This window comes from Oncorhynchus keta, chromosome 5, assembly GCF_023373465.1.
Source record: "Oncorhynchus keta strain PuntledgeMale-10-30-2019 chromosome 5, Oket_V2, whole genome shotgun sequence".
Classification (NCBI taxonomy): Eukaryota; Metazoa; Chordata; class Actinopteri; order Salmoniformes; family Salmonidae; genus Oncorhynchus; species Oncorhynchus keta.
The window spans coordinates 34,204,951-34,228,886 of NC_068425.1; the positions used below are offsets into that span (position 1 = coordinate 34,204,951).

The 23,936-nt window shown below is 43.0% G+C and overlaps 1 protein-coding gene, 1 long non-coding RNA gene and 1 pseudogene across 15 annotated transcripts in view; 2 read left to right on the forward strand and 1 right to left on the reverse strand.

The window, feature by feature from the left end:
• LOC118372693 (gastrula zinc finger protein XlCGF57.1-like) overlaps nucleotides 1-23,936 on the forward strand; it is a 150,374-nt pseudogene that overhangs the window by 67,841 nt on the left and 58,597 nt on the right.
• LOC118372692 (zinc finger protein 239-like) overlaps nucleotides 1-23,936 on the reverse strand; it is a 74,039-nt gene that overhangs the window by 20,574 nt on the left and 29,529 nt on the right. For 3 of the 14 annotated variants that reach the window (XM_052519751.1, XM_052519750.1, XM_052519749.1), the window contains exon 3: nucleotides 22,017-23,924. The exons of 8 other annotated variants lie outside the window; for them this stretch is intronic. In XM_052519751.1, the coding sequence (XP_052375711.1) occupies nucleotides 22,999-23,924 (926 nt within the window). In that variant the 3' untranslated portion in view covers nucleotides 22,017-22,998. Of the gene's footprint in view, nucleotides 1-19,796; nucleotides 20,273-22,016; nucleotides 23,925-23,936 lie in introns of those variants that run through there. 3 more of the 14 variants (XM_052519734.1, XM_052519741.1, XM_052519754.1) reach the window with 3 other exon arrangements.
• On the forward strand, nucleotides 288-23,425 carry LOC127930202 (uncharacterized). Its single transcript, XR_008137157.1, has 3 exons — nucleotides 288-459; nucleotides 22,912-23,201; nucleotides 23,286-23,425. It is a non-coding gene; the product is annotated as an uncharacterized LOC127930202 (long non-coding RNA).

Genomic DNA, 23,936 nt, shown 5'->3' on the forward strand with positions numbered 1-23,936 from the left:
TCTACACCGCAATAACATCTGCTAAACGTGTGTATGTGACAAATACAAGAGTGTGTGTTTGTGTGTGAGTACAGGTGCATAGGTTTGTAATGGGTGGAGTGTGGTATGTGCATTAACATTAGTGAAGTAACACATAAAACATTGGTTTAGGTGTTATTACATGATCGGTTGAAATTATTACATTACTCATTAAAAAAAAGTTGTTACTCACATAATGTAACTTATTACTTTAAATGGAGTAATTTATTACTACAATTCAACATGTTATCATATTAACCAACATGACATTACATTTACCAGTTTTATTACATAAATCTATTGTTACAAGAGACAGTATGCATAGTTATTACCTGGACCTCATGGATATTATTATCCAATGTATTATTGATCATTTTAAAGGAGCATTTTAATCAATCACAGGTTCAGACAGATCAGAGCTGCATATTATGCTGCACAGAGGTTACCATGGTGATCAGACTAAAGCAACTGTCTAAGAATGGGAGATGGATATGACTGTTCACTAGATGTTTTCTACTGATCCTTTATTAAGGGATCTGGAACCGGTGTTGGATAGATGGGAGATGAAATAAGCCATGTTTGTGCTTTTTGGTGTTGTCTCATTGGTCCTAAATTAACAAAGCTCTTCCCACATATATCCAACAGTCCTCCAGTGTGGTGTCTCTCCAGTGTGGTGTCTATTCAGGATGGAAGCTACAGCATAACTCTTCCCACACTTATCACAGCTATAAGGCTTCTCCTGTGTGTGTGTGTTAGCTTGTGTTTTGTCAGGTGGCCTGACTGAATGAAGCTCTTCCCACACTGATCACAGCTATAAGGCTTCACTCCAGTGTATAAGCAATGCTTTCCCACAATCAAGGCAGGGGTAAGGCCTCTCCCTGTATGAATTCTCAGATGCAATTTTAAGGTTTGAGAAGTAGGGAAACTCTTCCCACACTCTGAGCATCTGAATCCTGTACGGATTCTTTGTTGTACTTTAAGACTTCCTGGACACTTCCCACACTGAGAGCAGCAGTACGGTTTCTTTCCGGTGTGAATCCGCTGGTGAATAATGAAGCCACTTCGGCTTGTGAAATTCTTCCCACAGTCAGAGCAGCAGTGGTGAGGTTTCTTCCCTGTACGTCTCTGCTGGTGTTTATTGAGATGTACTGATCTGGAGAGACTCTTCTCTGTCACGTCAGCAACGTGATAAGCCCCTCCCACTGAGAGTGCGACGGTTAGGAGAGTCCCCTGTGAAACAAAGACATTGAATAGACCGGTTTTGCAAATGTGGGTCCATAAACAAATACGATAACACGTTTTTTTAACTGTTTTGTTATTTAGCAGAAGCTCTTATTCAGAGCTACTTACAGGAGCAATTAGGGTTTAGTACCTTGCTCAAGGTCACAGACAGATTTTTCACCTAGTCGGCTCAAAGATTCGAACCAGAAACCTTTCGATTAGTGGCCCAACGCTCTTAACCACTAGACTACCTGCCACCCTTATCAATATACACTCAGTGGCCAGTTTATTAGGTAAACAGATGGTTTAACAGATGGTAGAACAAGGAGAAGATCCGTAACGAGGAGCTCGACCCACTCTTTCATGATACGGGCTGAATGTCCCCTTCAACATGTGAAAGATGGTAACACCTGCAAAATCATGACTTGTTCGAATAACCAGTGACGCAAAACCTAAACACCAGAAACACTACTGCTAGTTATCCCACTTGGAGAATGTTGAGAAAAATGTCAGTCTTATAGTTTCAGTATCCTTATACAGTACATACATAGAAGAAACCATCAGTTATAGGGGTATTGTGGCATGTAGCAGAAGACTACAGTAAAAAGGTATTGGTGTAACCTGGTGCAATTTCTGCCCCATGCAACATTGCTCAAGATTCACTTGTCAATGTAACTTGTTACTGTAACAGCATCCTCATCTAAAATCATAATTTTACAGTGTTACAGTGTTTTCAATCTCAAGGCCTTCAGACTGCTAAGCAGCAATCACTAACTCCGAGAGGCTGCTGCCTACAATGAGACCCAATCACTTTAAATAATGCCACTTTAATAAATGTTTACATATCTTACATTACTCCTATCACATGTGTATACTGTATTTTATACCATCTATTGCACCTTACCTATGCCGCTCGGCCATTGCTCATCTATATATTTATATGTACATATTCTCATTCACCCCTTTAAAATTGTGTCTATTAGGTAGTTGTTGGGGAATTGTTAGATTACTTGTTAGATGTTACTGCACTGTCGGAACTAGAAGCACAAGCATTTCTCTACACTCACATTAACATCTGCCATTTATGTGTATGTGACCAATAACATTTGATTTGATTTTTAGTGGAGAGAGGAAGAGAGGAAAGTGGAGAGAGGGAAGAGAGGAAAGTGGAGAGGAGGAAGAGGAGGAAAGTGGAGAGAGGAAGGAAAGTGGAGAGGGAAAGTGGAGAGAGGAAAGTGAAGAGAGGGAGGAAGAGAGGCGAGAGGAAGAGAGGAAAGTGGAGAGGAAGAGAGGAAAGTGGATTTTTGGAGAGAGGAAGAGAGGAAAGTGGAGAGGAAGTGGAGAGGAAAGTGGAGAGAAAGTGGAGAGAGGAAAGTGGAGGAAAGTGGAGAGGAAGGGAAGAGAGTGGAGAGAGGAGGAAAGTGGAGGAGGAAAGTGGAGAGAGGCAAGGAGAGAGGAAGAGAGGAAAGTGGAGAGAGGCAAGAGAGGAAGGAAAGTGGAGAGGAAAGTGGAGAGAGGAAGAGAGGAAAGTGGAGAGAGGAAAGAGGAAAGTGGAGAGAGGAAGAGGAGTGGAGAGAGAGGAAAGTGGAGAGAGGAAGAGGAAAGTGGAGAGAGGAAAGTGGAGAGTGGAAAAGAGAGGAAGAGAGGAAAGTGGAGAGAGGAAGAGAGAAAGGAAGAGAGGAGAGAGGAAAGTGGAGAGGAAAGTGGGAGAGAGGAAAGTGGAGAGAGGGAAAGTGGAGAGAGGAAGAGAGTGGAGAGAGGGAAAGTGGAAAGTGGAGAGAGGAAGAGAGAGTGGAAGAAGAGAGGAGAGGAACTGGAGGAGTGGAGAGAGAAGAGGAAAGTGGAAGTGGAAAGTGGAGAGAGGAAGAGAAGGAAAGTGGAGAGAGGAAGGTGGAGGAAGAGATGAAAACAACAGGCACTGGAGACAATCGTGGAGAGAGGAAAGTAATGGAGAGAGGAAAATTATGGAGAGAGGAAGAGAGGAAAGTTTAACTGGAGAGAGGAAAGTGGAGAGAGGAAGAGAGGCAAGTGGAGAGAGGAAACTGGAGAGAGGAAGAGAGGAAAGTGATAATTGTTTGTGTTTTTTTTTTTTTTTTGGAGAGAGGAAGAGAGGCACCTTTGGAGAGAGGGAAGAGAGGGAAAGTTAAGAGGTAGAGGCTGGAGAGAGGAGGTGGAGAGGAGGAAAGTGAATGGGATTATTTAAATATACAGATGGTAGCAGGAAAGTGGAGAGAGGAAGCACAGAAAGTTAGCTAATGTGTCAATAAGGCAAGTGGAGAGAGGAAAGAGAGGAAAGGAAAAAATGAAGAGAGGGAGTAACTAGAAGTTGTCTAGTGATAATGAGGAGAGAGGAAAGTGGAGAGAGGGTTGTGTTTTGTGTGGAGAGAGGAAGAGAGGAAAGAGCAGTGGAGAGAGGAAGAGAGGAAAGGTGTGGAGAGAGGAAAAAGGAAAGTGGAGAGAGGAAAGTGGAGAGGAAGAAAAAGTGGAGAGAGGCAAGTGGAGAGAGGCAAGTATTCAGTGAGGAAGGAGGAAAAGGTGAGAGGAAAGTGGAGAGAGGAAGAGAGGAGTGGGGAGGAACAGCTGGAGAAGTGGAGGTGAGAGGAAGGGAAAGTGGAGAGAGGAAGAGAGGCAAGTGGAGAGAGGAAGAGAGGAAAGTGGAGAATGGAGAAGGAAGTGGATGAAGAGAGGAAAGTCAGGAAAGTGAAGGAAAGTGGAGAGGCAAGAAGGAAGGAGGAAAGTGGAGAGAGGAAGGCAGAAAGTGGAGAGAGAGGAAAGAGAGGAAAGTGTGGAGAGAGGAAGAGAGGGTGGGAGAAGGTGAGAGGAAAGTGGAGGAAGAGAGGTGTGGAGAGAGAAGGAGGGTCCAAGGTGTGGAGAGAGGAAGAGAGGAAAGTGGAGAGAGGAAGAGATGAAAGAGAGGAAGGTGGAGAGGAGAGAGGAAGGTGGAGAGAGAAAAACAACACAGGTGATAAATTATTTTGGCAAAAACAGATTGTAGTAAATGGGATTATAGATATACAGATGGTAGCAAGCAAGGTTAGCTAAGCAGGTGAGCGGGTCCAGCATTTGATACGGGGATAATCATAAAACGAATGGTGTTCCTATGTGGCAGAAAGACATCCACAAAAAAAATCTGATTTGTCAATGTGTGGGGAGGGGAAAATGGAGTCCTAGTGGCAGTATTATCAGGGAGGGTCCAAGATGTTCCTATGTGGCAGGAGTGTGTAGTAGGGAGGGTCCAAGGTGTTCCTATGTGGCAGGAGAAGAAATGGAAGTGAATGAGGGTGAAGCTGTGTGTTAGTAGGGAGGGTCCAAGGTGTTCCTCATGTGGAATCGGAGGAGTAACTAGAAGTTGTCTAGTGATAATTGTTTGTATTTCTGTGGGCAGAAAGGTGTTCCTATGTGGCAGCAGTGTGTAGTAGGAGGGTCCAAGGTGTAGGGAGGGCAGTGTGTAGTAGGGAGGGTCCAAGGTTGTGGCAGCAGTGTGTAGTAGGAGGGAGGTGTTCCTATGTAGGAGGGAGGGCAGGTGTGTAGTAGGGAGGGTCCAAGGTGTTCCTATGTGGCAGCAGTGTGTAGTAGGGAGGGTCCAAGGTGTTCCTATGTGGCAGCAGTGTGTAGTAGGGAGGGTCCAAGGTGTTCCTATGTGGCAGCAGTGTGTAGTAGGGAGGGTCCAAGGTGTTCCTATGTGGCAGCAGTGTGTAGTAGGGAGGGTCCAAGGTGTTCCTATGTGGCAGCAGTGTGTAGTAGGGAGGGTCCAAGGTGTTCCTATGTGGCAGCAGTGTGTAGTAGGGAGGGTCCAAGGTGTGAGAAGTGTGCAGAAGGGCATGAGACAAAGGAATGTGTAGCATTGGGGAAAGTAGTGGAATGTGTTAATTGTAGAGGTGCCCATGGAGCTGGGGATCAGAAATGTCCCGTGCGAGAGAGGCAGGTTGAGGTGTCCAGGGTTAGAGTAGAGCAGAAGTTGTCATATGCTGAGGCAGTGAAGAAAGTAGAGGAAGATGGGTTAAGGGGGAGGAGTGGTGAGAGTAGAGATATACCAGTACAGAGGGATAGGCCAAAAAGTGAACTACTCTAGAGTAGTGGGTGTTTTCAATCACGTAACATGTGACACACACATTTAATTGCACCACCAACCAACCCTACCATTATTTCAGAATCTATATTTTATATATATATCTATATATATCTATATATATTGACATCTCAAAACATCTATTAACTCTTCTGCAGTAAAATCTTGTACACCCAGGTACTTTTCAGCAGCTGCCCCCAACACTCATTAAAAACACACAACCCCATGTCAGTTCATGCTGCAGGAGCTCTGATAGGTTGGAGGACATCCTCCAGAAGTTGTCATAATTACTGTGTAAGTCTATGGAAGGGGGTGAGACCCATGAGCCTCCTAGGTTTTGTATTGAAGTCATTGTACCCAGACGAGGATGGAAGCTAGCTGTCCTCCAGCTACACCATGGTGTTACCCTACAGAGTGCTGATGAGGCTACTGTAGACCTTCATTGCAAAATAGTATGTTTTAATAAATTACTTGGTAACATGATTATATTTACAATAGTTTTTATCTAAAAATGATAACTTAAAATGTTTTAAAAAATTGTTTTCTGAAAAGTCACTGAGGATGGTGCTTCTCTTCCTCCCCTAACCCCCCCCCCCCAGACACCAGTCAGTCACCCACATAATCCCCTCCTTACTAATACCTAACGAGCTTGCAAAATTACAAATCACATAGCCAGATAACAGCTGGCAAATTACATTGATATGCTTTGGAATGTCTAGCCAGCGTATCAGGAAAGCTAGCTAGATTTTGGTTTAGATATACAAATGTAGTTTGTTAGCTACCTCAGATTGTCCTCTTTTCTGCTGTGCTGATGTTAGCTGACTGGATGCCTTCATCTTTGAGATGAAAGAGAGGAAAAAAATAATTTGATAGAATAGAATCACTTTTCAATGTTCAACGACATGGCAACCCCAAGAGTTGAGAATTCAGTTCTGTTTCAAAATCCTCTGGTTGAAAGTGATGGCTACAAACAGACATTTTTCTCACATCAACTGGATACACATTCACAGGGCGGTACTCCGAGTCCTGAAATCGCTATGAATTCTGGATTTTGTGATTTGCTTACAACCAAAAAAATGTAGCTGGCCAGTTCATATTTGCATGTAGTGAGGAATTAACATTTTTATGACTTGATATATTAATAACATATTAATGGACATACACTGAGATGACAAAACATCATGATCACCTGCTCTTTCCATGACATAGACTGAACAGGGGAATCCAAGTGAAAGTTGTGATCACTTATGGATGTCACTTGTTAAAGCCACTTCAAATCAATGTAGATGAAGGGGAGGAGACAGGTTAAAAAGGGATTTTTAAGCCTAGAGACAATTGAGATTAAGGCAGTTTATACAATTAAAAAAAGAATTACAATATATTAGCACTGTGTGCCATCAGGCCCCTACTCCACCACTGCCTCATATCTACAGTACCAAATCCATGTGTGTGTTATCGTGTGTGTATGTTATCGTGTGTGTATGTGTCTGTGTTTGTGTTGCTTTAATCTGCTTCTTAAATCTAATTTTACTGCATCAGTTATTTGATGTGGAATAGAGTTCTATGTAGTCATGGCTCTATGTAGTACTGTGGAATAGAGTTCTATGTAGTCATGGCTCTATGTAGTACTGTGGAATAGAGTTCTATGTAGTCATGGCTCTATGTAGTCTGTGGAATGGCTCATGGCTCTATGTAGTACTGTGGAATAGAGTTCTATGTAGTCATCTATGTAGTACTGTGGAATAGAGTTCTATGTAGTCATGGCTCTATGTAGTACTGTGGAATAGAGTTCTATGTAGTCATGACTCATGTAGTACAGTGCGCTTCCCATAGTCTGTTCTGGACTTGCGGACTGTGAAGAGACCTCCTGTGGCATGTCTTGTAAGGTATGCATGGGTGTCCGAGCTGTGTGCCAGTAGTTCAAACAGACAGCTCGGTGCATTCAACATGTTAATACCTCTCATAAATACAAGTAGTGAGGAAGTCAATCTCTCCTCCACTTTGAGCAAGGAGAGATTGATATGCATATTATTAATATTATCTCTCTGTGTACATCTAAGGGTCAGCCGTGCTGCCCTGTTCTTGCAATTTTCCTAAGTCCTTTTTAGTGGCATCTCACCACACGACTGAACAGTAGTCAAGGTGCGACAAAACTAGGGCCTGTAGGACCTGCCTTGTTCATTATGTTAAGAAAGCAGAGCAAGAAAGAGATGGATATGACTGTTCAATATATGTTTTCTATTGATCCCTTATTTAGGGATCTGGAACCGGTGTCGGATCGGAAGATGAAATACGGCACATTTTTGCTTTCTGGTGTTTTTTCATTGGCCCTAAATGAGCAAAGCTCTTCCCACAAAAACAGACATAGGGTTTCTCTCCTGTGTGTGTTCGCTTGTGTGAATTTAGGCTCCCTGATTGACTGAAACTCTTTCCACAATGCTCACAGCTATAAGGATTCTCTCCTGTGTGTGTTCGCTGGTGTGTATTCAGGTGTACTGATTGACTGAAACTCTTCCCACACTGATCACAGCTATAAGGCTTCTCTCCAGTGTGTGTTCGCTGATGTGCAGTCAGGGTGGAAGCTACAGCAAAGCTCTTTCCACACTGATCACAGCTATAAGGCTTCTCCAGTGTGTGTTCGCTGGTGTATATTAGTTTTTCTGATACAGCAAAGCTCTTTCCACACTGATAACAGCTATAAGGCTTCTCTCCAGTGTGTGTTCGCTGATGTGTAGTCAGGGTGGAAGCTAGAGCAAAGTTCTTCCCACATAGACAAACATAAGTTCTCTCTCCAGTGTGTGTTGCCTGGTGTCTAATCAGGAGGAAACTACAGAAAAGCTCTTCCCACACTGATCACAGCTATAAGGCTTAACTCCAGTGTGTGTTACCTGGTGTCTATTCAGGGTGGAAGCTACAGCAAAGCGCTTTCCACACTGATCACAGCTATAAGGCTTAACTCCTGTGTGTGTTACCTGGTGTCTATTCAGGTGGAAGCCTACAGCAAAGTGCTTTCCACACTGATCACAGCTGTAAGGCTTTACTCCAGTGTGTGTTAGCTTGTGTGTGGTCAGGTGGACTGCCTGATTGAAGCTCTTCCCACACTGATCACAGCTATAAGGCTTCACTCCAGTGTGTGTTAGCTGGTGTGTCGTCAGGTTGCATGACTGGTTGAAGCTCTTTCCACAATCAAGGCAGGGGTAAGGCTTCTCCCCTGTATGTATGGATTCGCAAATGATATTTAAGACCTCCTGCACAGGTGAAACTCTTCCCACATTCTGAGAGCAGCTGTACGGCTTCTCTCCGGGTATGGATTCTTTGGTGCATAATGAAGACCTCCTGCACAGGTGAAACTCTTCCCACACTGAGAGCAGCAGTACGGTTTCTCTCGGGTGTGAAGCCGCTGGTGCATAATGAAGCCACTCCTGCTAGTGAAACTCTTCCCACAGTCAGAGCAGCAGTGGTGAGGTTTCTTCGCTCTACATCTATGCTGGTGTTTCTTGAGGTGTTCTGATCTGGAGAGACTCTTCTCTGTCACGTCAGTAACATGTTGTTGAGGCTCCCCAGATGATAAGCTCCTCCCACTGAGAGAACGACGGTGAGGGGTGTCACCTGTGAAACAAAGACACTGAATAATAGGTTTTGGAAATATGGGTCCATAAACACTTTCTTTTGTTAATTTAGCAGACGCTTTTCTCTAGAGCGACTGACAGGAGCATTTAGGGTTTTGTACCTTTCTCAAGGGCACACAGACAGATTTTTTACCTAGTTGGCTCAGAGATTTGAACAAGCAACTTTTCGATTAGTTGCCCAACGCTTTTAACTACTAGACTACCTGCTATCATTATCATCAATATACACTCATTGGCCAGTTTATTAGGTAACAACCCCCTCCATTCACAAAACTGGATCGATAATTTACTGGCCACTGAGTGTTTAATGTTCATTAATGAATTAACAGAAGATGCAGAATCAGATTGTAGTCTAATCCACCCCCCATTGTTCTTACTTGATTAAATCAAATCTCCCTCCTCATGTCCTTCTCTCACAGTTCCACTCTGCCCTGGTGTTTTCCTGCAGTCGACCAGCCACACAGACACCCTCTTCAGATCCAGCAGTAAGGCGCTACCAGGAGAGTTGTGACCAGGGGACTCCGGCAGGGTGGAGGGGACGGGCTAGCTCTGTCCTGGTGACCACAGGAAGTATTGTACATAGAATATCATTAGACCAAACATTTGATTACTTTAGTCTGGATTTCTGATTGATTGGTGCATACTTCTAATATCACATTTCTCCTGAAGTGTGTCACTGATCACTACTTTCCACAACATTTTCAATCACTTTGGCACATTTTTCATGTGGAAGTGGTATATATATATTTTTTTTTACAAATATCAAAACTGATAACACTTGTCATGCCTCCTGTCTTATGTTCAGAACCTTTGATTGAGCATTCAGTGGACTTCAACACATCTTTCACCAGAGTTAATCTTGGTTAACCCAGAACTAACGTCTCACGTAATTGGTCAGCCGCTCGATTTAGTTCTGGGTTCATACGTGTTAGTTGGTGAGCTTAAGAGATGATGGAACGAGGAGGACGCCAACACCTGCCAAATCGTGATTTGTCAAAATAACCAGAGGAAAACCAAAACACCTGACCTACTGCTGCTCATTATGATGTAGTATTTAACCTTTATTTAATTAGGTAAGTCAGTTAAGAACACATTTTTATTTCAATGACGGCCTAGTCCAGGGGCAGAACAACAGATTTTTACCTTGTCAGCTCAGGGAATCGATCTTGCAACCTTTGGGTTACTAGTCCAACACTCTATCCACTAGGCTACCTGTCACCCTCCCTAGTATTTAGAGCCAATTCCATCAATTATTTGGTTTTACCTTCCACCCTGAATTAAATTAATGTAAATGTATACAGTTATCCCCATGTACAATAGAGCCACGTCTCTCTGGTGCTTTAACAGCCTTAAGTAATCATTTTATTTACTAAGGGAAAAAAGCTATCCGAACTCTCATGGCCCTGTGACAAAGTCATTTCCCCCATTTGTTAAATCATGAATTAACTGTGGTTAATCACATTTTTTGGAAAGCTGAGTTAAATTTCACGAGCCACACCCAGGCCTGATTACTGCCAGACCTGTTGAATCAATAAATCACTTCAATAGAACCTGTCTGACAAAGTGAAGTAGGCCAAAAGATCTCAAAAGCAAGACACCATGTCGCGATCCAAAGAAATTCAGGAACAGATGAGAAACAAAGTCATTGACATCTATCAGTCTGGAAAGGGTTACAAAGCCATTTCTAAAGCTGTGGGACTCCAGCGAACCACAGTGAGGGACATTATTCACACATGGAGAATTTGGAACAGTGGTGTACCTTCCCAGGAGTGGCCAGCCTATGAAAATTACCCCAAGAGCGCAGCGACGACTCATCCAAGAGGTGACAAAAGGACCCACAACAACATCTAAAAGAACTGCAGGCCTCACTTGCCTCAGTTAAGGTCAGTGTTCATGACTCAACCATAAGAAAGAGACTGGGCAAAAATAGCATCCATGGCAGTGTAATGACGTTGCCCTCCTTGGACACAGCTCTGCACCATTCCCCTACCAGCACCATCCCCCTGCCAGCACCATCCCCCTGCCAGCACCATCCCCCTGCCAGCACCATCCCCCTCCCAGCACCATCCCCCTGCCAGCACCATCCCCCTACCAGCACCATCCCCCTGCCAGCACCATCCCCCTGCCAGCACCATCCCCCTGCCAGCACCATCCCCCTACCAGCACCATCCCCTACCAGCACCATCCCCCTACCAGCACCATCCCCCTGCCAGCACCATTCCCCTACCAGCACCATCCCCCTCTCTCTGTCTCCTACAACTAGGCTGCTGTGGTCAGAGAGGTCGTAAATTCCTGGAGATTATCTCCTCATGGCCACAGTATAGAGAGAGAGAGTGAATTTTCATAGAGAACAAAGGAATTTCTTCAAACTCATAGAATTTGAGGTCCGAACAACATTTATGTTCTGGAGAAGGTATAAAAGATGGGTGAAGAATCCAGCTACGAACTGGTCCATTTGGTACAATTTTGTGAAACAATACAGCCACATTACCATAACGCTGTTTATACAATAGCCTCAGATATGAGGCTTACATTGTAATGGTTTTCTTCATCTGAACGAGAGGCGGACCAAAGCGCAGCGTGGTTGTTTTGATTCATGCTTTAATAAATCACTACACATGAACAAACTAACAAAAACAAGAAATGTGAAAACTCAAAACAGTCCTATCTGGTGCAAAGACAGAGACAGGAACAATCACCCACAAACACACAGTGAAACCCAGGCTACCTAAGTATGATTCTCAATCAAAGACAACTAATGACACCTGCCTCTGATTGAGAACCATACTAGGCCGAAACATAGAAATACCCAAAACATAGAAAAACAAACATAGACTGCCCACCCAACTCACGCCCTGACCATACTAACTAAATACAAAACACAGGAAATAAAGGTCAGAACGTGACATACATCTAATTGTTGTATAAGATGAATGAGTGAGGATGATACTGTTTGTGAAATTGTGTAATGTGATTTTGGACTGTTTAATGAAGGAAACTCCAAATCCCTTTGGAGTTGAACTAAATCAGAGGACCGCCCATGAGCCCAGTTATGGTCTGGCGTCCTGGGACAGGCCCCTTTCTGCTCTTCCGAATAAAACCCCTACCTTGAAAATTTCTCAACAGACCATGTTTCTCTCAATTATGAGAGGACAAAGGTTGCAGACCAGCTTACCTTGATAACGAGAGGGCCAAGGTTTGAGACCAGACTGCTGAATCTTTTAACCATCCCACATGGTTAAACTCTTAGACTACCGATACAGACAGAATAAGAACAAGTCTTTGATATTAATTACTAGTCTGCAGCTAGGAATTTGGTATCATTGAACACGAAGACCGACAACCACCGAAACATCTATTCTATAATGACATGAATGAATGTCACTTTGAACTATCCATTCTAACCACGACAGAGAGCACACAAACTCTCCAACAGAAACAAACTTTTCAACAGAGATCCCAACGACACACTGAGTGTAAACATATATATTGATTGCAATTATTCCCGAATAAGTGAGCGTTCATGTGCAAAGGATTAGCATTTCAATTGTTATAATTATCAACTGTGTGTTGTCTTCTCAGTCGACCTCCACTTCCCTTTTGAACACCAAGCCGTGATGCCGGTTTATCCCACTAGGGAAACTCTTATCCTTTCCTTGTCTACTGTTTGTTTATACATTTCTGTGAATTACTTAGTAAATAAATTATTTAAGACAATTTGATGTATAGATGACTCATAGTGAAGACTGGGTTCGTGCAAATAACCAACAATTTACGATGTTTGGAATGAGACTAACTTGAGGTAAAATAAAAAATTAATTAATTAAGAAGACTAATTGATCAGATATTAAATTATCCGAAAAGTTGTATTAGGAAAATTATAACTTTGTAATCTGAATATTTTCCTTGGTGCCCCGACTTCCTAGTTAATTACATTTTCCTGATTAGTTCATCACAATGTTAATTACAGAGAATCTTTGATAAAAACTAAAAGTCTTCAGTTAATGATAGTAAAGACACGACAGCAGAGTTCCAAGGCGAAAACCACTGCTGACCTAAAAGGACATAAAGGCTTGTCTCACTTTTGGTAAAAAAACATCTTGATGATCCCCAAGACTTTTGGGAAAATATTCTGTGGACTGACGAGACAAAAGTTGAACTTTTTAAAAGGTGTGCGTCCTGTTACATCTGGCATAAAAGTAACACAGCATTTCAGAAAAAGAACATCATACCAACAGTCAAATATGGTGGTGGTGGTGTGATGGTCTGGGGCTGCTTTGCTGCTTCAGGACCTGGATGACTTGTTTTGATTGATGGAACCATGAATTCTGCTCTCTACCAAAAAATCCTGAAGGAGAATGTCAGTTCGTGACCTCAAGCTGAAGCGCACTTGGGTTCTGCAGCAGGACAATGATCCAAAACACACCAACAAGTCCATCTCTGAATGGCTTAAAAAAAAAAACGTTTTGGAGTGGCCCACTCAAAGTTCGAACTTGAATCCGATTGAGATGCTGTGGCGTGACCCTAAAGGCGGTTCATGCTAAAAAAAACTCAAATGTGGCTGAATTAAAACAATTCTGCAAAGAAGAGTGGGCCAAAATTCCTCCACAGCGATGTGAAAGACTCATTGCCAGTTATCGCAAATGCTTGATTGCAGTTGTTGCTGCGGAGGGTGGCACAACCAGTTATTAGGTTTAGGGGCAATTGCTTTTTCACATAAGCCATGAAGGTTCGCATAGCTTTTTTCCCTTAATAAATATAATCATCACTTAAAATGCATTTTGTGTTTACTTGGGTTATTTGTGTAATATTCAAAGTTGTTTGATGATCTGAAACATTTAAGTGTGACAAATGTGCAAAAAAATAAGAAATCAGGAAGGGAGCAAATACGCTTTCACAGCACTACACACACACACACACACACACACACACACACACACACACACACACACACACACACACACACACACACACACACACACACACACACACACACACACACACACACACAATTCCATCCTACAGGTAGAATATTTATTATATCCACATACTGTCTCTACATCCTGTGATGGAAAATGTTATCATGTGAAGAGCAGCCTTGAAAATGTTCATATTTTCTAAATGTCAAATAATCCTTGGTTCCTGCCAATTATTCCTCCTCCACCAAACTTCACAGTTGGCAATATGTATTGCAGCAGGCAGCATTCTCCCCCTGCCAAACCCAGATTTGTCGTTCGGCAGTGAGCCTTACACCACTCCAGCTGACGCTTGGCATTGCGCATGGTGATCTTTGGCTTGAAACCCATTTCATGAAACTCCCGATGAACAGTTAGTGTGCTGACGTTGTATCCAGAGGCAGTTTGGAACTCGGGTTGCAAAAGAGATGATTTTTACAGGCTATACGCTTTAGTCCTCGGCGGTCAGACTCAGATATTGTGTGGCGTACCAGTTCTCCATTGAGCCATTGTTAATCCTCGATGTTTCTACGTCACAATTACAGTTTTTTTATTTATTTTTTTATTTTACCTTTATTTTACAAGGCAAGTCAGTTAAGAACAAATTCTTATTTTCAATGACGGCCTAGGAACAGTGGGTTAACTGCCTGTTCAGGGGCAGAACGACAGATTTGTACCTTGTCAGCTCGGGGGTTTGAACTTGCAACCTTCTGGTTACTAGTCCAACACTCTAACCACTAGGCTACCCTGCCACCCAGAAATTTGGCATACTGACATGTTGGACAGGTGGCATCCTATGGTGATGCCACGTTGAAAGTCACTGAGGTCTTCAGTAAGGCCATTCTACTGCCAATATTTGTCTATGGAGATTGCATGGCTGTGTGCTCAATTTTATTCACCTGTCAGCAACGGGTGTGGCTGAAATAGCCAAATCATATAATTTGAAGGGGTGTCCACATACTTATGAATGCACTATATTTATAATCTGGACTAATATTAACATATTTCTGAATTCCATTCCTTTAGATGTGTAACATTATTGTTGTGTATTGTTAGATGTTACTGCACTGTTGGAACTAGGAACACAAGCATTTCACTACACCCTCAATGAGATCTGATAAGTATGTATTGGTCCATACGCAATCTGATTTGATTTGTTTTCTACAGCTACAGTTTGAGTTGTGTCCTGTCTGACAGTGAAATATGGCTAGATCTTACCATAGCTTGGACTATGGAGTAGCTAGCTAGCGTTTGTGGTAGAAATGTCAACATTGTTATTCAAATGACCTTTTATAGAATATTTTTCAATTAGTACTTTCACTCTGTCTGTTGGCCTGAGAGGAGCCTCTGAGGCTTAATGCTGGCAGTTGATTTATGATGCCTTGGTGATAAGACCTAAAGACTACATTCCACTGCATGATTAGTGTCTGTGTCAAATGCTGGTCTGTCTGCCAGGGCCAGGAAAACTCTCCCCCCAGTTTCTCTCTCCCACATCACAAATGGACACTGGACTTCATCTGTTGAGGGAAGGATCTAGTGTCCAATGTTGTATTATAATTTCTGTATAAACAAGCAGTAAATGACCGAGACAGACATTTGGCGCCATGTAAATCTCGCTGTCTGTTACTGTCTGTACCCTTGTATAATTTCACAAATCTGTTACTTATGAGGACTCAGGAGGACTATAAAAAGTAGTAACCTAACCCTGCTTATTTGGGCTTTTTGCTCTAATAAATTAGTAATATCAGAAATGCTACAAAAAAGGTAGCACAACGTAATCAAGACTAAGGAGATGATTGTGGACTACAGGAAAAGGAGGACCGAGCACGTCCCCATTCTCATCAACGGGGCTGTAGTGGAGCAGGTTGAGAGCTTCAAGTTCCTTGGTGTCCACATCAACAGCAAACTAGAATGGTCCAAACACACCAAGACAGTCGTGAAGAGGGCACGAAGCCTATTCCCCCTCAGCAAACTAAAAAGATTTGGCATGGGTCCTCAGATCCTCAAAAGGTTCTACAGCTGCAACATCGAGAGCATCCTGACAGGTTGCGTCACTGCCTGGTACGGCAATTGCCCGGCCTCCGACCGTAAGGCATTTCAGAGGGTAGTGCGTACGGCCCAGTACATCACTGGGGCAAAGCTGCCTGCCATTCAGGACCTCTACACCAGGCAGTGTCAGAAAAAGGCCATAAAAATAGTCAGACCCCAGCCACCCCAGTCATAGTGTTCTCTCTGCTACCGCATGGCAAGCAGTAACGGAGTTCCAAGTCTACGACAAAAAGGCTTCTCAACAGTTTTTACCCAAAAGCCATAAGACTCCTGAACAGGTAATCAAATGGCAACCTGGACTATTTACATTGTGTTCCCCAACCCCTCTTTTACGCTGCTGCTACTCTGTTTATCTTATATGCATAGTCACTTTAACTATACGCCCCCCCTTTCGGAAAAGCTGACCACGACTCCATTTTGCTGATCCCTGCCTACAGGCAGAAATTAAAACAAGAGGCTCCCACGCTGAGGTCTGTCCAACGCTGGTCAGACCAAGCTGACTCTACACTCCAAGACTGCTTCCATCACGTGGACTGGAACATGTTTGAGAGCGTCAGATGGGAATATTGACGAATACGCTGATTCGGTGTGCGAGTTCATTAGAACGTGTCGAAGATGTCGTTCCCATAGCAACGATAAAAACATTCCCTAACCAGAAACCGTGGATTGATGGCAGCATTCGCGTGAAACTGAAAGCGCGAACCACTGCTTTTAATCAGGGCAAGGTGTCTGGCAACATGACTGAATACAAACAGTGCAGCTATTCCTCCGCAAGGCTATTAAACAAGCTAAGCGTCAGTACAGAGACAAAGTGGAATCTCAATTCAACGGCTCAGACACAAGAGGCATGTGGCAGGGTCTACAGTCAATCACGGACTACAAGATGAAATCCAGCCCAGTCACGGACCAGGATGTCTTGTTCCCAGGCAGACTAAATAACTTTTTTGCCCGCTTTGAGGACAATACAGTGCCACTGACACGGCCTGCAACGGAAACATGCGGTCTCTCCTTCACTGCAGCCGAGGTGAGTAAGACATTTAAACGTGTTAATGCAAGGCTGCAGGCCCAGACGGCATCCCCAGCCGCGCCCTCAGAGCATGCGCAGACCAGCTGGCCGGTGTGTTTACGGACATATTCAATCAATCCCTATACCAGTCTGCTGTTCCCACATGCTTCAAGAGGGCCACCATTGTTCCTGTTCCCAAGAAAGCTAAGGTAACTGAGCTAAACGACTACCGCCCCTAGCACTCACTTCCGTCATCATGAAGTGCTTTGAGAGACTAGTCAAGGACCATATCACCTCCACCCTACCTGACACCCTAGACCCACTCCAATTTGCTTACCGCCCAAATAGGTCCACAGACAGATGCAATCTCAACCACACTGCACACTGCCCTAACCCACCTGGACAAGAGGAATACCTATGTGAGAATGCTGTTCATCGACTACAGCTCGGCATTCAACACCATAGTACCCTCCAAGCTCGTCATCAAGCTCGAGACCCTGGGTCTCGACCCCGCCCTGTGCAACTGGGTACTGGACTTCCTGACGGGCCGCCCCCAGGTGGTGAGGGTAGGCAACAACATCTCCTCCCCGCTGATCCTCAACACGGGGGCCCCACAAGGGTGCATTCTGAGCCCTCTCCTGTACTCCCTGTTCACCCACGACTGCGTGGCCACGCACGCCTCCAACTCAATCATCAAGTTTGCGGACGACACAACAGTGGTAGGCTTGATTACCAACAACGACGAGACGGCCTACAGGGAGGAGGTGAGGGCCCTCGGAGTGTGGTGTCAGGAAAATAACCTCACACTCAACGTCAACAAAACTAAGGAGATGATTGTGGACTTCAGGAAACAGCAGAGGAACACCCCCTATCCACATCGATGGAACAGTAGTGGAGAGGGTAGCTAGTTTTAAGTTCCTCGGCATACACATCACAGACAAACTGAATTGGTCCACTCACACTGACAGCGTCGTGAAGAAGGCGCAGCAGCGCCTATTCAACCTCAGGAGGCTGAAGAAATTCGGCTTGTCACCAAAAGCACTCACAAACTTCTACAGATGCACAATCGAGAGCATCCTGGCGGGCTGTATCACCGCCTGGTACGGCAACTGCCCGCCCCTCAACCGTAAGGCTCTCCAGAGGGTAGTGAGGACTGCACAACGCATCACCGGGGGCAAACTACCTGCCCTCCAGGACACCTACACCACCCGTTGTTACAGGAAGGCCATAAAGATCATCAAGGACATCAACCACCCGAACCACTGCCTGTTCACCCCGCTATCATCCAGAAGGCGAGGTCAGTACAGGTGCATCAAAGCTGGGACCGAGAGACTGAAAAACAGCTTCTATCTCAAGGCCATCAGACTGTTAAACAGCCACCACTAACAGTGAGTGGCTGCTGCCAACACACTGTCATTGACACTGACCCAACTCCAGCCATTTTAATAATGGGAATTGATGGGAATTATGTAAATATATCACTAGCCACTTTAAACAATGCTACCTTATATAATGTTACTTACCCTACATTATTCATCTCATATGCATATGTATATACTGTACTCTACATCATCGACTGCATCCTTATGTAACACATGTATCACTAGCCACTTTAACTATGCCACTTTGTTTACTTTGTCTACACACTCATCTCATATGTATATACTGTACTGATACCATCTACTGTATGCTGCTCTGTACCATCACTCAATCATATATCCTTATGTACATATTCCTTATCCCCTTACACTGTGTATAAGACAGTAGTTTTGGAATTGTTAGTTAGATTACTTGTTGGTTATCACTGCATTGTCGGAACTAGAAGCACAAGCATTTCGCTACACTCGCATTCATGTGTATGTGACAAATAAAATTTGATTTGATTTTGATTTGATTTATACATTCATTTAACTATACATACTACCTCAATTGGCCTGACCAACCAGTGCTCCCGCACTGTGGAGCAGTGCTACTCTCTGTTCATCATAAATGCATAGTCACTTAACCATATCTACATGTACATACTACCTCAAATCAGCCTGACTAACCGGTGTCTGTATATAGCCCTGCTACTGTTATTTTCAACTGTCTTTTTACTGTTGTTTCATTTCTTAATTTACCTATTGTTCACCTAATATATATTTTCTGCACTATTGGCTAGAGCCTGTAAGTAAGCATTTCATTGTATGGTCACCTGTTGTATTCGGTGCACGTGACAAATAAACTTTGATTTGACATCATTGGTTCTTAATTGACAGAAATGTGCACGTGAGGTAATGCTGGAATAGTGGAGGCAGCCCGTTTTCTTTGACTTGCGGTAACTAAATCAATAGCTATTTAGTAGTTCGAAAATGTCGGAAACATTAACTGTCTTGACCATGCTGTAGGTCATGTAACTGTTTGTTAAATACAAAATGTTTTGTGGGTTTCACCGGTTTTATGATTGAACAAAGGTTGTGGTTGAATTTATTCTGCCATTGTATTCTTGTCTCGGTTGTGTCAAGGCATATGAACTAACAGGTTATAGAGCAAACACAATTATCACAACACATAGGTTGTAATATGGCTATTTTTCTGCCTTGGCTTCCCGGTGACTTTATCCACACATCGTTACTGCAAGATGTAGGCTCATTTCTCCATGGTTCTGACTTAACCTGCCATTGCCTTGTATCAATCTGTGTGCTTTAGGCTAAGACAAAATATCCCTCGTTTTTATTTCCACAATTGTTTATTTTGTCCAGCTGTTCAAATGAAACGAATGGATATGGGAGGTCAGAAGATGACAACTAGGCCTAGACATGTTACACACCACAGTAAGCAAATTGTTAATAAAAGTAAACCAAACTTACCCGATCCATCGTGGAAGCTATTCTTTCTTCTAATAAAAACATGACAGTAAATCAGTAGCTATCCTACACTACAGTTACTTTCTTTGTTGCAGAATTCAGATAAAAAAAAAAGCTAGACCAGAGCGATCAGACATCCTTTTCAATATCAAAACTTCAGTGGTGACAAATAAATCACAACCTAGATTTGACCTGATCTATTAAAGTAAAAACGTTTAAAGCCCTATTCACCAAGAATCCTGTTATCTGTTATCGTCTAACTCTACCCGAGAGTCTGTTGGAACAACGTCCTCTTCAAGAGTCCAGATAGACAATTAAAACTAAGGCCCAGTAAAGGAAGCCTATAAAATACCAGACTGATTACAGCAGCGCTATCCGTGCAGCGAACCAGTGAAACCCAATGTAGACGACGTCTGCAGTGGAATTTTACAGCAATGCAACCGTGCTAGATGTTAGGGCATTCACACTTCCTGCGAGAAGGGCTGTTGAAAAGCAACAAAACATCTTCTTCTTCGGTATTATGGCGGTTTGCATACAATTATTATTGGTGCATGCCGCCACCTACTGATTTGTCTTTTTATCAGCTTACTATTTTCATTACACTTCGTGACAAAAATTGCCCAGCCAACTAACCCTACACCCATTAAAACTTCATAATTATTCCACATCTTTGGCCCTCTGATCCTACACCAGGCCAACAGCCTGGGAGGATGTGATATTATCCTTCAAAACACCTTGTAACTCTGCAGTAAAATATTGTACACCCAAGTACTTCTCAACAGCTGCCACCACAATATCTATCCACTGTGTTTTACATTATATTACTGTGGTACAGTTGACAACCATGGCCATGAACTTGGCCAAAACTTACTGAAGCATGTTATTCCTATCACTCTCTATTGACCTCCGCCTAATCACAGGGATCCTCTCAGGATCTTTCACCCTGGACCCATCTTCCTCTACTACTCTCTTCACTGCCTCAGCATACAACACCTTCTGCACTACTGTGATCCTGGTAACCTCAACCTGTCTTTCTCTCACTGGACACATCTGATCTCCAGCACCATGTGTACCCCTACAGTTTATACACACAACTTTTTACATCAATACTACACATTCCTTTCTCTCAGGTCCTCCTGCACACTTCTCACATCTAGGAATCTCCCTGATACACACTGCTGGAAGGAAGTAGTCAAGGAAGGGAGTTTGTGTTTATACAGGAAGTACCCCCCCACTTACCATCAAATGCTAATTAGGATAAAAGTAGACATCATGCAAGACAACAATCCCTTAAAAGCTCCTGCACATCATCTCCAGCTGACACCTTTGCTAACATGTATTGCCATTTCAAATCTTGCCCATGACAGGTCACAGAATTGTCCATTTAAAGAAATGTAGAAAATTTATTCATTACTACATTTAGCTTATTAGATAGTTAAATCTAGAGATTCTTACCTTTAATGCTAGATCATTGATTGCAAGATATTAGCTCTTGTCCCTTAGCTCTTGTCCCTTGTACTTTGTCAGCTCAGGGATTTGAACTTGCAACCTTTCGGTTACTAGTCCAATGCTCTAACCACTAGGCTACCCTGGTCCCTTACTCTTTTTAATTTGCTTTTATGATCTTCATATTTTCCAAACGTGTATTTTGGTCCTGTTTCGTCCATCTGATAAATACATTACATTATCAAAGTATGTTTGTCTATTTTAATTATTTCTCGCTCTTCCGTTGACATCAAAGTCCTGAGGCATGGAGTGACCTCTGAAGAGTGGAGATCAGGGTGGAGGTGGTAGCCAATGATGGGGTGGGGGTGCGGTTTGGGGTTCTCCCCGCCCGAGGCCTGGCCACTTTTTAAAGGTTTAAAGGTAATTTTTATGACGTTTCAGAACCACTTGTCAAACCAAGTTAAAAATGTATCATTTTTATTTTTAAAGCAATGACAGGCAATTCTGATATGCATCCTAGATTTAAAAGTTCACATTTCTGTCGATCTGAACATTCTGAAAGTGTGTCTGATGGACAGCTATGACTCTAATATTTCCAATGATATATGATTAAAGGGTAAACATGAGTAATAACCTGATGTACTGTATGCTGACGTTGTCATAGGGGTTTTACCCTATGGGCAAACTGAAAGGGATGGAGGGATGAATAGAAATAGTGATAAACACACAGAAAGCTACTATTGCTGCAATGATAGAACACATTTTACACTCCAGGGACACAGTGATTAATTTTATTTTAAGGTCTATGAGACATTTTCATCCCGACTGAGCCCCCTGGCTCATTGACCATAAGGCCTACAGATTAATTCAGTTAAAAAAAAAATAATTGTGTGTGTGTGTGATTGTGCAGTTGTGTACATTTCAATAACTCCTTTCTTTTAATTTTAGATATTACCGCAATGTTGGAGCTAGGAACACAAGCATTCATACATCTGCAATAACATCTGCTAAATATGTGTATGTGACCAATAACATCTGCTAAATATGTGTATGTGACCAATAACATCTGCTAAATATGTGTATGTGACCAATACAACTTGATGATGAAACTGTGTATTTGTGTGTGAGTACAAGTGCATAGGTTTGTGTGTGTGGGTTTGTAATTGGTGGAGGGTGGTATGTGTATACTATAAACATTAGTGAAGTAACACATTAAACATTTGTAAGTCGCTCTGGATAAGAGCGTCTGCTAAATGACTTAAATGTAAATGTAAATGTGTTATTACATGATCGGTTGAAGTTATTACATTTTTCATAAAAAGTTGTTACATGATACTGTAACTTACTACATTAAATGGAAAAGTTATTACTATAACAATTTAACATTTGATCATATTAACCAACAAGATATTACATTTCCCGGTTTTATTACATGATAAATCTAAAAGTTATTACATTAACCGTTGTCACAAGACACAGCATGCATAGATCTTACCTTGACCTCATGAATATTATTATTCGATGCGTCATTGATTAGTTTTAGGAGTACGTAAACACACGTTGACTATGACATCCTATGATAACATTTATCCATTTAAATCCCAATGTGCAATATTACATAGACACAGGGGAGACCTGATCCTAGATCAGAGTTGCATATTATGCTCCAGAGGTTACCATGGTGATCAGACTAAGGCAACCTTCTAAGAATGGGAGATGGATATGACTGTTCACTAGATGTTTTCTACTGATCCTTTATTTATGGATCTGGAACCAGTGTCAGATAGGAGGGAGAGGAAATACGGCACATTTCTGCTTTCTGGTGTTTTTTCATTGGCCCTAAATGAGCAAAGCTCTTTCCACATAGACAGACATAAGGCTTCTCTCCAGTGTGTGTTCGTTGGTGTGTATTTAGGGTCCATGATAGACTGAAACTCTTCCCACACTGATCACAGCTATAAGGTTTCTCTCCGGTGTGTGTTCGCTGGTGTCTATTCAGGTGTTCTGATAGCGCAAAGCTCTTCCCACACTGATCACAGCTATAAGGCTTCTCTCCAGTGTGTGTTCGCTGGTGTCTATTCAGGTGTCCTGATAGAGCAAAGCTCTTCCCACATAGACAGACATAAGGCTTCTCTCCAGTGTGTGTTACCAGGTGTGTAGTCAGCTCTCCTGACCGAGCAAAGCTCTTCCCACACTGATTACAGCTATAAGGCTTCTCTCCAGTGTGTACACGCTGGTGTATGGTTAGAATTCCCGTGTTAGCAAAGCTTTTACCACAATCAAGGCAGGGGTAAGGCTTCTCCCCTGTATGCATTCTCAGATGAGATTTGAAGGTGTTAGAAGCAGCAAAACTCTTCCCACACTGTGAGCATCTGTAAGGTTTCTCTCCTGTATGAATTCTCAGATGAGATTTGAAGGCGTTAGAAGCAGCAAAACTCTTCCCACACTGAGAGCAGCAGTACGGTTTCTCTCCGGTGTGACTCCGTTGGTGCATTATGAAACCACTCCTGCTAGTGAAACTCTTCCCACAGTCAGAGCAGCAGTGGTGAGGTTTCTTCCCTGTACGTCTGTGCTTCTTGAGGTGTTCTGATCGGGAGAGACTCTTCTCTACCTTGTCACAAACATGTTGATGAGGCTCCCCAAATAAGTCCCTACCATTGAGAGAGCGACAGTTAAGGGTGTCCCCTGCGAAACAAA